At 31.1% G+C, this 14,991-nt stretch overlaps 1 protein-coding gene and 2 long non-coding RNA genes across 3 annotated transcripts; all 3 read right to left on the reverse strand.

Moving 5' to 3' along the window:
• Nucleotides 1-40: 40 nt before the first annotated feature.
• Nucleotides 41-1,766, reverse strand: LOC111695190 (uncharacterized). The gene is made up of 4 exons (XR_002763811.1): nt 1,369-1,766; nt 1,059-1,099; nt 215-251; nt 41-163 (listed from the first exon to the last, which is right to left on the reverse strand). It is a non-coding gene; the product is annotated as an uncharacterized LOC111695190 (long non-coding RNA).
• A 2,569-nt stretch (nt 1,767-4,335) lies between these two features.
• On the reverse strand, nt 4,336-6,362 carry LOC111695163 (uncharacterized). Its single transcript, XR_002763803.1, has 3 exons — nt 6,311-6,362; nt 5,098-5,211; nt 4,336-4,400 (listed from the first exon to the last, which is right to left on the reverse strand). It is a non-coding gene; the product is annotated as an uncharacterized LOC111695163 (long non-coding RNA).
• Nucleotides 6,363-7,541: 1,179 nt separating this feature from the next.
• LOC111695183 (gamma-aminobutyric acid receptor subunit alpha-5) lies at nt 7,542-11,148 on the reverse strand. The gene is made up of 5 exons (XM_023464405.1): nt 10,958-11,148; nt 10,164-10,241; nt 9,322-9,376; nt 8,727-8,826; nt 7,542-7,591 (listed from the first exon to the last, which is right to left on the reverse strand). The coding sequence occupies exons 1-5, from the start codon at nt 11,077-11,079 to the stop codon at nt 7,542-7,544; spliced, it is 405 nt and encodes a 134-aa protein (XP_023320173.1). The 5' UTR covers nt 11,080-11,148.
• Nucleotides 11,149-14,991: the final 3,843 nt, after the last annotated feature.

The raw sequence follows: 14,991 nt of genomic DNA on the forward strand, positions 1-14,991 counted from the left end.
TATATGTACATAGTACATGTTTATGTACATACCTTGTATTATTGTATATACTACTGTTCTGTATATGTACATAGTACATGTTTATGTACATACCTTGTATTATTGTATATACTACTGTTCTGTATATGAGAATCCACATCAGACAGGTAAATAAACAATTCGACTAAAAAAGTAAAATAATAAATGTAAAATAAAAAAAATATTATTGACTTACCTATGCCCTGTCTACTCCAGTGAATCACAAATTTCTCCTAAAACAGAAGTTTGTTTTTAACTTTTCTTCTATTAACAGTTTTCCTGTACAGCTGGCATTTTTATTTTCTCCAGTTTATTGGTTAAAGCATGGCAATTAAAAACTTTCTTAAGTACCAAACTTTTTGCCAAGTTTCAAAATGCCAATATCTTGCATTCTCATTCTCAACTCTTAATATATATATATATGTCAATTGATTTTAGATCTACTTTCGTAGTCAGCCCTAGAAATAATTTTCATCATCGGCCTGTAGACGGGTGAATATATACATCCTAGCTCTAATTTGAATTAAAAACTAGTGAGTTTAGGATCAGAAGACTCAGGCAGAGAAACTTCTTCTCAAACAGTTGATAACACCTTCAGTTTAAAAGTACCTAAAATGATCATCCTAAGTTTTATGTGTCTCATACTTCATATGGAATATATAATCTGAGAAAAACAAAAATTCAAAATGTAAAATATCAAAAAAACATAATATACAAACAATTTTGTAAAAATTAAGTTATAAATGAGCCAGTGCTTTGCAATGAAACACCTGGAAACTCAATATTTATCAAATTTTCGATTGCTTCCAGATGGGTAAAAAATACATCATGACTGGTTGAAACAGATCCACCTATACAAACTGCATTAGTTTGTTTTTTCCAACGTCCAAAAAAGTGCCTTTCAACTCTTAATATGTTTGACTTATCCTAATTTGTATGACAGGAATATCTGAACTTTTTTATTTTATTTTTTGTTTTTATTTCTTTATTGGTTTAATATTTTATTAATTAATTATAGTATATTTTTATATAACAGTCACCTTTGGTTCTACTTCTAACTGGATATCATCAGTTCCTGGACCTAAGTGTTAATAACATTATGAAACCATGTTGTGGGGTTATTTTTTGTGTTTTAAAGTCATGAGAAGAAAGATTAAAAATGAGACACCCAGAGAGAACTGGTTTCAATATGTACGCAGAGTATGCGCAGCTGCAATTAACTTCCCTTGCATTACATTCTTGTTTACAGGGAAGTAAAATCAATCTTATAAAAAGCAAATGTGTGTAGTGTGCATCAATGTTGACCCATTGGATGATTATTATTTAAACAAGACAAATGTAGTTGTTTACCTATAGCACAATCCTCCCCAGAATTTATTTCTAATTTTGGTAATCTAGAAACCGGAGCTGGCTTCTCTTCTTGCTCATTCCACTAAAATATTCGTCCACTCAAAATTATTTTAGATATGTCATGTATTAAAAAAACGGATTTATTATTTTGCATGTAAACATGCGGATTTAAGTGGTTTTGGTTAGTCAATTTTTTCGTACGAGTCGGTTATTGTATGCGTATTCTCCGAAGTGTTAATCAGGAACAGGTTTCTGGAACAGTATCTTAGGTTCAGGAACCATCTGTTGGTTTTGGCTCTGGAACAGAATCTTAGTTTCAGGAACAATCTGCTGGTTTCATCTCTCGAACAATTAATTGGAACAATCTGCTGTTTACGGGAACAGCAATTTTATTATGAACAATACGTTTTGCATTCGTTATGGGGTGTTAATAATCGATACGGTACGTAATTTATCGGTGTCGTTAACGTCATTTCTGCATTCTCCGAACAGTTACTTCTGGAACATAATTCTGGAACAGTACTTTTGAAATGTACTTCTTGATAGGCTGCAATAGTAACTTCTAGTTCGGGATATCTTCTGGAACAGCTTTTCTCAACAGGAACAATATCTGGAACAGTGCTTCTCGACAGGAATAACTGGAACAATCGTTTACGTTTCGTGTATATGACGGACGGACGGACGTTTATATCGTTTGTTACGTGATGACTGCGGGAGTCCAAATTGATGAATACTCCTTCTCTATGGAAGCTTTATCTTCTTCCCGGTGATGGAAACTTAATCAAGGTCCCGCTGTAAACTGAATCTTCTTGTTGATGATGGAAAATCAATCTTTTTGGTGATGGAATAAATTTTGCTCATCATCACAATCACCAATTTATCTGTGCAACATCAAGTTTTTCCCTCGTTTATTTGTAAAATTTTCTTTTGTTTTGGGGCTTTTTTCTTAATTATAATTATGATGCCTTTTGATCATTACTTCTCCCTCTTCTCTCCTAATTTAAGCTTTTTTTCTCTTAGCCCTATTATAATTCATTATATATTTGAATACATTTGTCTCTTACATTCATTATATATTTGAATACATTTGTCTCTTACATTCATTATATATTTGAATACATTTGTCTCTTACATTTATTATACATTTGAATACATTTGTCTCTTACATTAATTATATATTTGAATACATTTGTCTCTTACATTTATTATATATTTGAATACATTTGTCAATTACATTTATTTCAATACATTTGTCTCTTACATTCATTATATATTTGAATACATTTGTCTCTTACATTTATTATATATTTGAATACATTTGTCTATTACATTTATTCTCTTACATTCATTATATATTTCAATACATTTGTCTATTACATTTATTTCAATACATTTGTCTCTTACATTCATTATATATTTGAATACATTTGTCTCTTACATTCATTATAAATTTGAATACATTAGTCTCTTACATTCATTATACATTTGTAAAGAAAATTTTACATGTGTTTTTAATGAATAATTTGGGTATGTTTAGGTTCTAAATGAAGATAAACAAAATCCAATATTGCAGCCTGGTATTATTCTACTAGAGGACCAAGATTGCAGGATATATTGCAAAGAAATTGTGTAACAAAGTTGAAGGCCTTATATCTGAAACCACAACCAGTAGCTGGATTAAACTTAAAAACCGGGAATCACTGTATTTCCCAAGCAAGGAGCTTGTGGAAAGTATTCACCATTATATGAAGAAGTTTTGTCAGGTTACACGGTGAAAATATATGCATGCAACTCTGAAGAAAGACCAAACCAACCTCTAGCCCTTCTGCAGCCTACTTCTTGAGAACCTGATTCATGAATGATATGACCAAAATGGTCAACCTGACTGACCCCGGGCAGCTTCTGATGATTAAGGACGACCTCCACCGGTTTTTTGGCACGTCAACAAGTAAAATAGATACATTTGGATTTGGATTTGGATGGATCTGGATTTGTTGAACAGGAAATATTATTCTTCTCAGCATACTTTTCACAAAGTTGCAATAGGTTTTGTAAACCATTTCTGGTGTAGGAGACAGCAGCAGAAAATCATCACAGTAGGACACAACACCAAGGAAGAGATCCTCAATACCAAATCTACTTTCTCTAGGCAACCCGTCCATGTACACTGTAAATAGGATAGGGAATAGACAGGATCCTGTCGTGTACCATTTAGTATACCATTTAGTGTAGCTGACCATTTAACACATGCTTTTTGAAGCTAATAATCAGCTAGTAAACCTCGAACAAAGATGGCTGGAATCCCTCTGTCAAGGATTTACCAAAGTGTTTAGAAAATAAACACTTATCAAAAGCTTTGCTACAGTCCAGCGCAGCAACATTGACAGATGTATGTTTCTGCTTGATGAAAGAAATTGTCTGCAGAGCCAGCCAGGTACACTGGTGGAAGATTTATATTTATATCCAAACTGAAGATCATCTGAGTATAGTTTGTCACAAAAATCAAGAATAAAGAATGAAAAACAAGAAATATAGATAGTAGTATGATGAGTATTACACACATATATGTCAAAAGGAGCTACCATTGCTGCTTCAGATTGAACTTTAGATTTTCCCCAAATAACTGGCTTCATCTTCCTGTGTTGTAGCTTTCCAGTTGCACTTTGCAGCTTTTTCTTCTTCTCCTTTTTCTGCACGATATGGAAAACATCATCATATAAGCTCTTGTAGCAACAAAAGCTGCACTAGAGTCTGCATAAACCTCCCTCGCTACGCTCGTGAGGTTTAGAACCCCAAAAAGGTCTTGGAGGCCCTCGGCTAAGTGGTTTTCCCCTCAATTTAATTATCCTCCCTTAATCTCCCGGTTAAGTAGTAGTTAATAGTTATAATTTCAGTCAAAAAAAATCTTAGCTCTTAAATTTTAGTTTTTTTCTAAGGTTTATTAAAGGAATAATTAAAGTGATCAAACCTGAGAAAGTAGTAACCTACTGTTCTTTGAAATCTAAGATTAATAAACACAACAGATCTGTTTCCTAAAATAAAATAAAAGTCGTTTAATCTGTTTAATATGTTTAATATGTAAGAAATTTAAGATTCTGTGCAATTCAGCAATGGTATGTATTAAAAAATTTTATCCTTTTTTAATATTTGTTACTAGGAAATTTATTGATTTTCCCCATAAATGTTTCTTCACCCAAACATTCCTTTAAAGATAAAAGGGAGAAAACAATTTCTCAAAAAACATGTAAGGTTTTCTAGGATATCACAATCCATACAATAACTGGAAAAAAAAAAAAAATCTTGGGTATCTCAAATTTTGTTATCATTATTAGCTAGAAAAAAAGATTGGAAGTACAGGGTGTCCACGAAACATGACAGTTGGTGAATAGTTTTAAATGTCTTCTTCCATAATTTGTTATGATGTTTGATACCTAAGAGAATAATAGAAAATTCATATGGACTGCCATGTTAAAGTAAAATTAATTTTAAAGTAAAATATATTTGAGTAAAAGATTTGTTTAACTAAATAAACCGCAAAAAAAGTCTTTAATATCTAATGCAGTAAATGGAAGAAGACATTCAAAACAGATTACCAACTGTCATGTTTCGTGGGACACCCTGTATTCCATACAAAATTGTTTGGTCTTATTTTGTTGAGTACATCTAAGTACATTTAAATAAGAAGAAAATAATTAAGATGTAAAATTGGATGTTAATAATAATCCAAACCTGTGCGCATGCTCATAAACTGAGTCCCCTTGTCCCAGTTGACCAGCACAGTTTGTGCTAGCTGTATACTCTCCAGGGTAAGGGGGTGAGAAGGGTGCCAGCTGTACAGTACTTCTAAAAATATTTACAGATTGCACAATGAACATCTTTTAGAAAAGGAACTGAGTTCATGCCACAAACTCATGGTTTAAACCTTGGATATTTCANAAATCAGGAGTTTTGAACGTCGAATTTGCGCTCAAACTCAGGATTTACAGATCTTTAAAAAGTGAAATATGTCTCAAATGAATCCTAAAGAAGTTTTCGACAACACTGCATATACTCAGTTCAATTACCTTACATAGCCGGTCACTCCCTTTAAAGGTCTACAACATTGGCTTGCATAGATATAGACGTTAGAAAATCTAATTGTGGCAAATCTTTGTTGTAAAAGTTAGAAGCAATGAAATCTTATATTCATTTAAATTCTATTCATTGTTCAAAACTGACGTCTCTTTAATGTTATTTAAATATGACTTTAGTAAATAACCAATTGAACTCAAAATTGCATTGTCACAAACTTCAGTTTCATTCCGTTTAAGCATTACTGCGTTTGAGTAAATTCTACATATATTTAATATGTTTAATTGAACTATTAAAATTTTTTACCCACCATAAATGTATTGTTTCAAATTAAATCATTAGTGTAATTCATATACTAACTTAATTTCAAATTGGGTCCTCTCAAGGTTGATCAATTTCATTGCTATTGTACATTCCTCAATTGAACAGTATAAAATAATAATAATACAACGCATAGATATTTTTTCAAATCCACTATTAATTTTTTGTAAAATTAAGTGCGATTAAACATTACTAAATTATATATCAGATATAAATTAATAAATATATGGACAAATTCTTGAGTTCGCCTTAAATGTTGCATTAAGATATGTTCAAATAATCAATACTTTAGTGCACATTTTGTAGCAATATAGCATTTTTTCGTCCAATTGTTTTAAAATATTTTTATTCGAACTAATTTAGAACATAATTGGGCATTATAAATACTCAACAATTTCAGTCTTTATAGATGAACTTCCAACAATGACAGTAAATCTGTACCTTTATTATTGTATTTCCAAAACTTCCAACAATGCAGTACATTTGTCCCTTTATTATTATGTATATAATAATTATGTCAATAATGGCAGTACATACATATCATATGTACCTGTATCATTATGTCCAAAACTTCCAACAATGACAGTACATGTTTGTGTATCAGAGTGTTAATNATTCAGTACAATATTCAGTACAATATTCAGTACAATATTCAGTACAATATTCAGTACAATATAAATATACAGGAAGTCCATCTTTAAGTGATTTCAGTGAAATCACATACAGAATGTTATTAATTTCAGAACTTCAGTTTCAGATCAGCACTTTAATAAAGAAAACTTAAACTCTAAAAATATTATGTTTACAAAACATTTTCCAGTACAAAGAGCGTACGTGGAACAAACATTTTTTGTTTGATTATTTTTTTTTTTGGCATACAAATATAACTTTTTTTTCATTTTGATTAAAGTCATTTTTAACATTTTTAAAGATTCTAGCTGGTACAAATTTAGGCACTGCAGCTAATCAAAAATAAAGACTTCAAAAAATGTTTCAGAATTAAATGTAATTGAGACTTAGCCACAATCTTTGTCGTTAACCTTGGATATTTCAAACTAAAAATACTGAAAGATCAAACAATCTAAGTTTGAAATATCAAAGCTTTACACCATGAGGTGGCAAAGAGATAGGAATTAGAAAATTTCAGTTTGGAGAAAAGACTCAATTTTTTTAGTGCTAAGTATTCATTGAAGACCTCTTTTGTAACCTCTTAAATTCTCACTGTAACCAACCATGTAACCTACCATGTAACCTACATGTAACCTACCATGTAACCTACCATGTAACCTACCATGTAACCTACCATGTAACTGTTCCTAAATTCAATATATGCTTGCTGAAGTGCTCGGCGTTACCTGTGCTTTTTAAAAGAAACTTTTTTAAATTTTGAAATTAAAAAATATATTTTTAAATTTTTGAACATTTTTTTTGAAAATGCGGGAAATGAAACAGAAAAATTCTGCGAAATAATATTTTCCTAAAAAAAGGCAGCTTGAAGTCTGAAGAGCAACGGATAAAAGCTAAAATCGTTATCATGAAAACTAAATGGGACACTATAAGGGACCTGGAAGCCCATATGAGGTTAAATCAACGAGTGTATAGAGTGATGATGTACGCTAATCCTTTACTAATTGTATAGGCCATATTTGTTTATTATAAGGAGATTCTGGCCTAATCTATATTATGTCAATATTAGTAAACAGTTGTAAGTAAGTGTATAGTACAGCTAACTGAGCACACATGGTAGGAAACTATCATCCCCCCTAATAAATAGCAAAGCTCTACCTGCACTCGAAACATAATGTCAGCCTCTGTGAATAACATACTTCTCCTAAATAGTTTTATGAAAACGTATTTGTTTTTAAAAAATAGATTACTACTTGTATATATGAAAAAATTAATATTTAAAACTTCCGATAAAGTGGAACTCAGAAACTGCTTTGCAGTGGAATCTTAACCAAAACTTTCTGAGAGAGATCATCATTGGTTTCATTGGGTGTTCCTTTCCTAGAGGTACATCTAAATCAACTTGAACCTAGCCGAATGCAGTTAAGGCTAGGAGGTCTTTTAATTTCTTTCTAAATTACTGCAAGACATTGATACATGTAATGCAGCTGACAAAGGGAAGTTCTCATTACAACAATGTCAGCAATAAACCTGCATAGATGGCCGATATAAAAAACAACTGGAAAAAATACAGAAACTCAAGAGCTGATATTGAAATACTACAAATTGCCTGATCAGCATCTTGAAACTGCATATTAACCATCCTGGGGGGGCGGGGGTATGCAGCTAATTGAAAGAGCAAAACAGGACAGCCAGAAAACAAGAAGATTGGAAAAATGATTATCTGCATTCTGCATTAAATACATGTATCAACTAATTTGTTGCGTAAAAAAATTAAAAATAAATAAATTGATAAAGTTTAAAATATTTAGAACTTCCAGACTTCATTGTAAAATATTTCTTTAATAGTAAAAGCCAAAACTAATTTTCAATGGCTTCTCAGATGAATTTTCATACAGTAGCCGGTGTTTATATCAAAACAATGAAGACGACTTTTTATTAAAGTTTTGACAGTTAACAAGCTTTTTATGAATTAAAAGTAAACAAAGAGACACTGTTATTTGATAGCTTTACTTTGTTTCCGTGATTATGAATATGCATGCTGTTTAAAAGCTTGTTTTAAATCAAGATATGATATACTAGCTAAAGTACCCGGCGTTGCCCGGGAATTTTTTGAAAATATTTTATCTAAAAAAATAGAATTTATGAAGAAAAAATATTTAGAATTTTTTTAGCCTATTTCACCCCGGCGTACTCAAGGGTTCCCTAAAAAAGGCAGTCCATGCGGTCCAGTCGTTTAGCTATAGCTAACATACAAATATATATATGAGTGAAAAGCTTTATTATATAGATAAGACGACGACGACTGTAAATTTCATAAATTTTGAAAAACAATAAACCTGATCTTTTAATCCTAAAAAACCGGTTTGGCACTGACACTTTGTGAAGAAATGATTCTCTTCCATTGATAAAGTAAGTATCTGGTCTCCAAATAAAATCCTAAAAAAATTATATTTTTCAGAAAATTTACAAAAAAATTACCCATTTCTTGCATTTTTTAATGATTAAATTTCTTTTAATGTTTTTTTTTTTCATGGGAGCGTTCAGATAAAATGAAAGGGGTTATAGGCTTATTAAAATTGAATTCAATATCTGTATCGCCACTAATTTTACTTGGAAGATTATTTGGCCGCTAGGTGTCTCTGCTCTCGATATTTCAGGGATTTGGAATTGGAAATAAAACAAAAGCCTTATAAAAGGAAATGTTAGGAGTCTAAAATAAGTTCGTTGTAAATTTTAACTTAGGACTTGAAGTATAATCTAGAGGAAACCGACCTAAATGGTGACCAATTTAATAATCGAGTAAATTTGAAAAATTTGCTTGGAAGGTGACACCTAGCGGCCACAAAATCGTCCTCAAAAGTGCCTGGTATATAAAAATATATAAGATTATGCTATTTAATTTACATAGGAATCCATCTAATTAACATTTACCTTCATGTTGTAGTTTAGGGATAACTCTTTAACTTTAGGTGTGTTATAAACCAATCTGAAAAAATGTTTCAAATTACGCGACGCTCAAACCATGCGGTCTAGGTGTCTATAGCCTGAACTTAAACTTACCTTTTTAAAATTTATTTGTTACAAAGAAACAATTAAAGATGTATGATAAAGATTGTCTCATGAGAACTTGTCAGACAACTTAGAGAACGTGATCTTTGACAGCATGCGTAAACTCCGCGGTTCGTTACACAATAACCGAGTCGATTTTCAAACTATAAACAGCTGTACAGTACACGTACTATATAAGGCAAAACGGGACGGTACACAGAATAAACCAGCCCCTTCTAGTCAAGGTTATAATGCAAGGAAAGTTTTTTCAGAGGTGTACGCATCTTTTGTACTGCAGTGCACTGTCTCTGGACGGTAATGTAAACACAAGACGGATGTCAAAGCCTGACATGGGATCCATCTTTCACATAAAAATCAATGAAATATTCTGGTCAAAGCAAACTATTATGTGAATTATCAAAATTTTCAAAATTTAATGCTTTTACTAAACGAACACTGATGCATCTATTCTTGTTTACAAATTCCGCCCAGAGAGAACTAATTTCAATATGCAACTCCAATTAACTTTCCATGCATTATAACCTTGCTTCTAGTGAAATTTTTGTGAATAAAGTCCTAAGGACAACATGTTATCAAGAATCAGTGATCATAACATTTTCATACAAACTGAACCTCGTGCAACTTTAGATTGATTCAAACTTTGTCAATAAAAGATGAAAAAAGATCTCCAAGTCGGCTCTCAACGGTTTTTTAGTGGTAGTTACCTTCTGTCCTTCCAGTATTGGCGGAAATAGCAGTTTAGATAAACTACTTCCTTCCTTTCATCCACGGGTCCAATTCTCCTGGGTAGTACACAGTTAACCATACCAAAGGATGTCGAGACTGTAAAGACGACCTTAAACTCTTGAAATATGACGTTTTCAAGGTTAAATTAAGCTTTCGGCCATAAATATAAATTTTCAATAATTGGGGATTGAAAGAAACAAATTTACAGATGCAGGGAATCCTAAATGTAAAGAAAAAATACTGTTTATAAAACCCAAGTGGGAAAAATTTCTTAAAAATAAATTAATATGGGGGTCAAAACTCATAAGGTCCTTCTTGAAGTATAACTGCATTCAGAAATATTTCAAAGGAATTCGTTAATAATAAAAGAAATCGTGGATAAAAAAACTGATTTCTGTATTTTTTTAATCAATTCCATGACGAGTCTTAACCTATTTTCCCCCATTTAATGTAGATTTTTGTTGGGTTATGGTATTTTGCTTATTAAAAATCTTGTATGCTATTTTTGACGAATTTTGATTAAAATGTGATGGAAAAGGTTCCAATACGGATTCACTTCATCTTACTTTTAGTTAGTTTTACGCGACGTAAACTTTAGAAAAATGTTTAATAATTATTTTATATTCATACTTTATTTAATAAAGTATGATGGCTATTCAATATTCCTCCAGAAAGATATAAATTAAAATTCACTTCAATGTTTCTTCAACAGTAAACAGCGGGCTCGATGCAATTATATTTATCTATAACTTAAATATAGAAAAATTGTCACCTGATGTGAATTGAAACATGAATATTTGTTTGTTCCTTCTCAAGCCCTGGCCTTTTTTTAGAATCTAGTTTTTGTTCATGTACAGAGTTTGTCGGCTTTGAATCACAGTAGTTGAACTGCATAGTACAATCTTTAATTCAGTCTGAAAGGGACTGTAAGCGTAGTTTCAAGTGAGAGATCAATGTTTTTGTTTCTTTAAACTGTATATTTTCAAATGCGGGTTTTCTGCAAAAGTGACTTGCGCATTTCTTGTTTACAAAAAGCAATTGGAGAAACTCACAGAAATAAACAATTTTCGAGTCATAAACACGTCGGTATCTTCCACAGATTAAAGTTTCAAGGGTATCTTTGTGAATCGGGCATTGAGATCTTTGCTACTTGAAATTACGCGTACAGTCCCATTAAAGGGACAGACCGGCTATGTAAGTTATAGTTATTAGTTTCTATAATCTCTCAATTATTCACAAAGATTTTCTGGAATTTTTATTGAAAAGACGACATTTGAAAAATTTGTAGAAATCTGCGAACAAATTCATAGAAAATAAGAAATTCAATATAATGATGAAAACAAAATAGTTGATTCTAACATTGATTTATTGACAAATTTCGTTTGAGAAAAAGGTTCCCAACCATCTACTTAGTTTACTGTATAATTTTTACTTTAATTTTTCGTCGTCGTAGTTTAATAATTTAAAAAAAACGTATCCACCCAAATTCATGATTATGAGCGTCAGCTATGCACTCAAACTCAGTAATTATACATCGTGGAAAAGTTTTATATGTCTCAAATGAATCCTAAAGAATTTGTCCACAGCACTGCATACTCAGTTTAACTACCTTAAATAGCCGGTCTTTCCCTTAAAGCAGTTTTTAAAAAATATACCCACAAAGAATCAGATTGTAATGACTGCTTGAATCTCTTCAAATATGACGATTCCAAGTTTAAATTGTCTTCTGCCTTGAATGTCGTCATTAAATGGCTCATTTAATGATTTAGCAAAGAAAGAGAGATGTTTAAGTTGTAGTAAACAGATATATATATATATATATATATATATATATAGTTGGAGTAAACAGATATATCATATATATATATATATATAGTTGGAGTAAACAGATATGATAAATTCAGTAAAATCGTCTATGACGTCTCGTCCTTTCTAGGTAACTCTGTATTTTGATGTTTTGTAAAACTAGTTTTCCTGATTTGCGGGTTGTAACCTGAAATATTCAATTCTTTTTCAATTTTACAATTTCACAAAAACAATATTATTCGAGGAAGAATTGAAGATTTTTCCTCTAATGATTTTTAGAATTGAAGGTTCTATAAATTTACAGAATAAAAACAAGTTTTTTTAGGATCTGGACCAGCAACATTAGATCTTCCTGAATCAAGATCTTTAAAAAAATCTCGGGGTGGGGTGGAGCTAGGAGCTCTTTCTCTTAAGTTGTCGACTAATGAGAGGTTCATCCTAATAAATGGTTAATTAAGTTTTTAAATTAAAATTTGCAAAAAAGAAGAATAAAAGTTTGAAAGGAATTGAGTCTTTGCCACCAACTTAAATTTTATAATCGATATATCTTTGCAACCTGATGGTGTATACCAGATATTTAAAACTTAGATTATTTCATCAAACAGAATAAATAGTTTGAAATAGCCAAGGTCTACGACATTGGGTTGCAAAAATATAGGGATTAGAAAATCAGAGTTTGTGGCAAAGGCTCAATTCCTTTTTTTGTACTAGAAAAGAGCAAATCTTGAAATAAACTAATGAGCTTGAATCCATTTTTTACAGGACGGATAAAGACAAATTTCAGATTCACAACGATACCCTTGAAACCATTATATGATCATTAATGTGGAAGATATTGTCGTTTTCCATACATGTTTAAACGTTTTTAATTCTGAAAATTCCTGCAGTAGTAATTTGGAAGTCACTTTGTAAAATAAATTTAAAAAATCAGTTCTTAAAATTATAAAAATCAATATCTAATTAATTTTTCAAGGGAACCGTTTTGAATTTGGCATTGCCATCTTTGCATGAATGGTCACCTAAGGGTCCCTTAGAGCAATATTTGATCTAATAAACTTGCCTTTAAGAAACATTTTGTCCAGTAGTTTTGAAATTCCTTTCTCATATTCTTCGTTGAACTTACGATGTCTTCCTTTCTTTATAGACGTATGCTTCCCTAAATTAGAAAAGAATATATTTGATTTTATAATTTTTTTCAAAATTTTCTCTTTTTCATCTCAAATATTGAAGAAAATTATTTTTAAATCATAAAAATGCAAGAAACATTAAAGTTACCCTTCATTCATTGGTATGCTTAAATAAGAAAGATAATGCAAGAAAAGAATGTATTTACATCAAATTAAAATGTGTAAAAAAAATCAAATCTTGTAATCTAAATAACTTAGATTGATTGCTAATTTCAGGATTATTTCTTTACCTTCTGTTTATTGTGCAACTCTCCAACTGTACCTGTACTTGTATATCAGGACACTCTGTACCTGTACTTGTATATCAGGACACTCTGTACCTGTACTTGTATCTCAGGACACTCTGTACCTGTACTTGTATATCAGGACACCCTGTACCTGTACTTTCTATATCAGGACACTTTGTACCTGTACTTGTATATCAGGACACTCTGTACCTGTACTTGTATATCAGGACACCCTGTACCTGTACTTGTATATCAGGCCACTCTGTACCTGTACTTGTATATCAGTACACTCTGTACCTGTACTTGTATCTCAGTACACCCTGTATCTTTACTTCAGTACACCCTGTACCTGAACTTGAATCTCAAGACACCCTGTACCTGTACTTGTATATCAGTACACCCTGTATACCTGCACTTGTATCTCCATCTATTTTGTTCTTATTTGATATTCTTAGTTTTCCTGTACTTTCTTCACAGTACCAAAGAACAAAAAGTAAAATTATGAACCTCATAATATTCAATTAATTTTGTTTAAAATATAATCAAATTTGCATTTAATTATGATTGCATGAAGTTTGCTATTAAATAAATAGAAACGGTATCTAACAAGTATCTGACACAACTATTGAAGAAAGTTTAGTTATCATGGATAAACTCAGCTTTTCCCAATATTTCCGTCTATTTACCTTTCTTTAGTCACATAAACAAAAATTTACAAAAAGAAATATAAATTATAAAAAAAAACTTTTTTTTACAATTATTACAACGTAGCTGTTTAAAAGAAAGAGTGCATGTTTATTGTTTATTGTTAAAACAAGGAAACAAATAACTTTGGAAAACTTAAAACAAACAGTATTGTTTACTGCATCCAGGGGGTTAACCTCCCCTCTTCCTTCTAGCTTTCAAAGAGGGGTGCCCCCTACACCCCCTCCCCCCAATATATCCAGTTTCATACAAGGTGTCCCATATTTTTTTTTTTGTGACAAAACATAACATTTATAAAGATTCAATCATTTTCGAAAATGTCTGAACCAAATATCAAGATTTGAATGCAGAAAAATCCCTTCAGCTTTTTAGATTGGCTGCCTTCCATATCTCATTATTAACTTTTATAGCATTTTTTTATTGTGCAAATAAACCTATGTATTGTATTTGTATCTTCAAAAAAAAACTTTTCAACTGCTGAATTGATCGGGCTAAATTTTGCCCTGAACAAAATGCAGACATTTCTTATTGAAAATGCTCAAACAATCCGCACTTGGGGGGAAGGATGAAAAATGTCGACTTGAAAATGAACAGTTAAAAGCTGCATTTGTTAGAAAGGGGGCGCGAAGCGTCATAAAAGCCTATTATATATATATATATATATACTATGAAAATGTCTAATATTACGTTGTTGTAGACTCTAGAAAGGTAAACTGGTTTAATTAATAAAATTATTTTTAATTTTTTTTTTTTACATATCACAATCTTTGTATTGGAAAAGAAAATGTAAAAAATCAATATTTAACTAAAAAACGAACTTTGTCCCATATCATTTTACTCCACATTTTAAATATAAATTTCGTAAAATAAAACTAATTATA

The sequence above is a fragment of the Eurytemora carolleeae genome, unplaced genomic scaffold (assembly GCF_000591075.1).
Source record: "Eurytemora carolleeae unplaced genomic scaffold, Eaff_2.0 scaffold196, whole genome shotgun sequence".
Classification (NCBI taxonomy): Eukaryota; Metazoa; Arthropoda; class Copepoda; order Calanoida; family Temoridae; genus Eurytemora; species Eurytemora carolleeae.

Coding starts and splice junctions, on each gene's coding strand:
- LOC111695183 (XM_023464405.1), bottom strand. CDS start 11,079: ATGCAGTTCAACTACTGTGATTCAAAGCCGACAAACTCTGTACATGAA. Junction 10,242..10,957: donor CATGTTTCAATTCACATCAG/GTGACAATTTTT, acceptor TGTACTACCCAG/GAGAATTGGACCCGTGGATG. Junction 8,827..9,321: donor CCCTAAACTACAACATGAAG/GTAAATGTTAAT, acceptor TAATTTTTTTAG/GATTTTATTTGGAGACCAGA.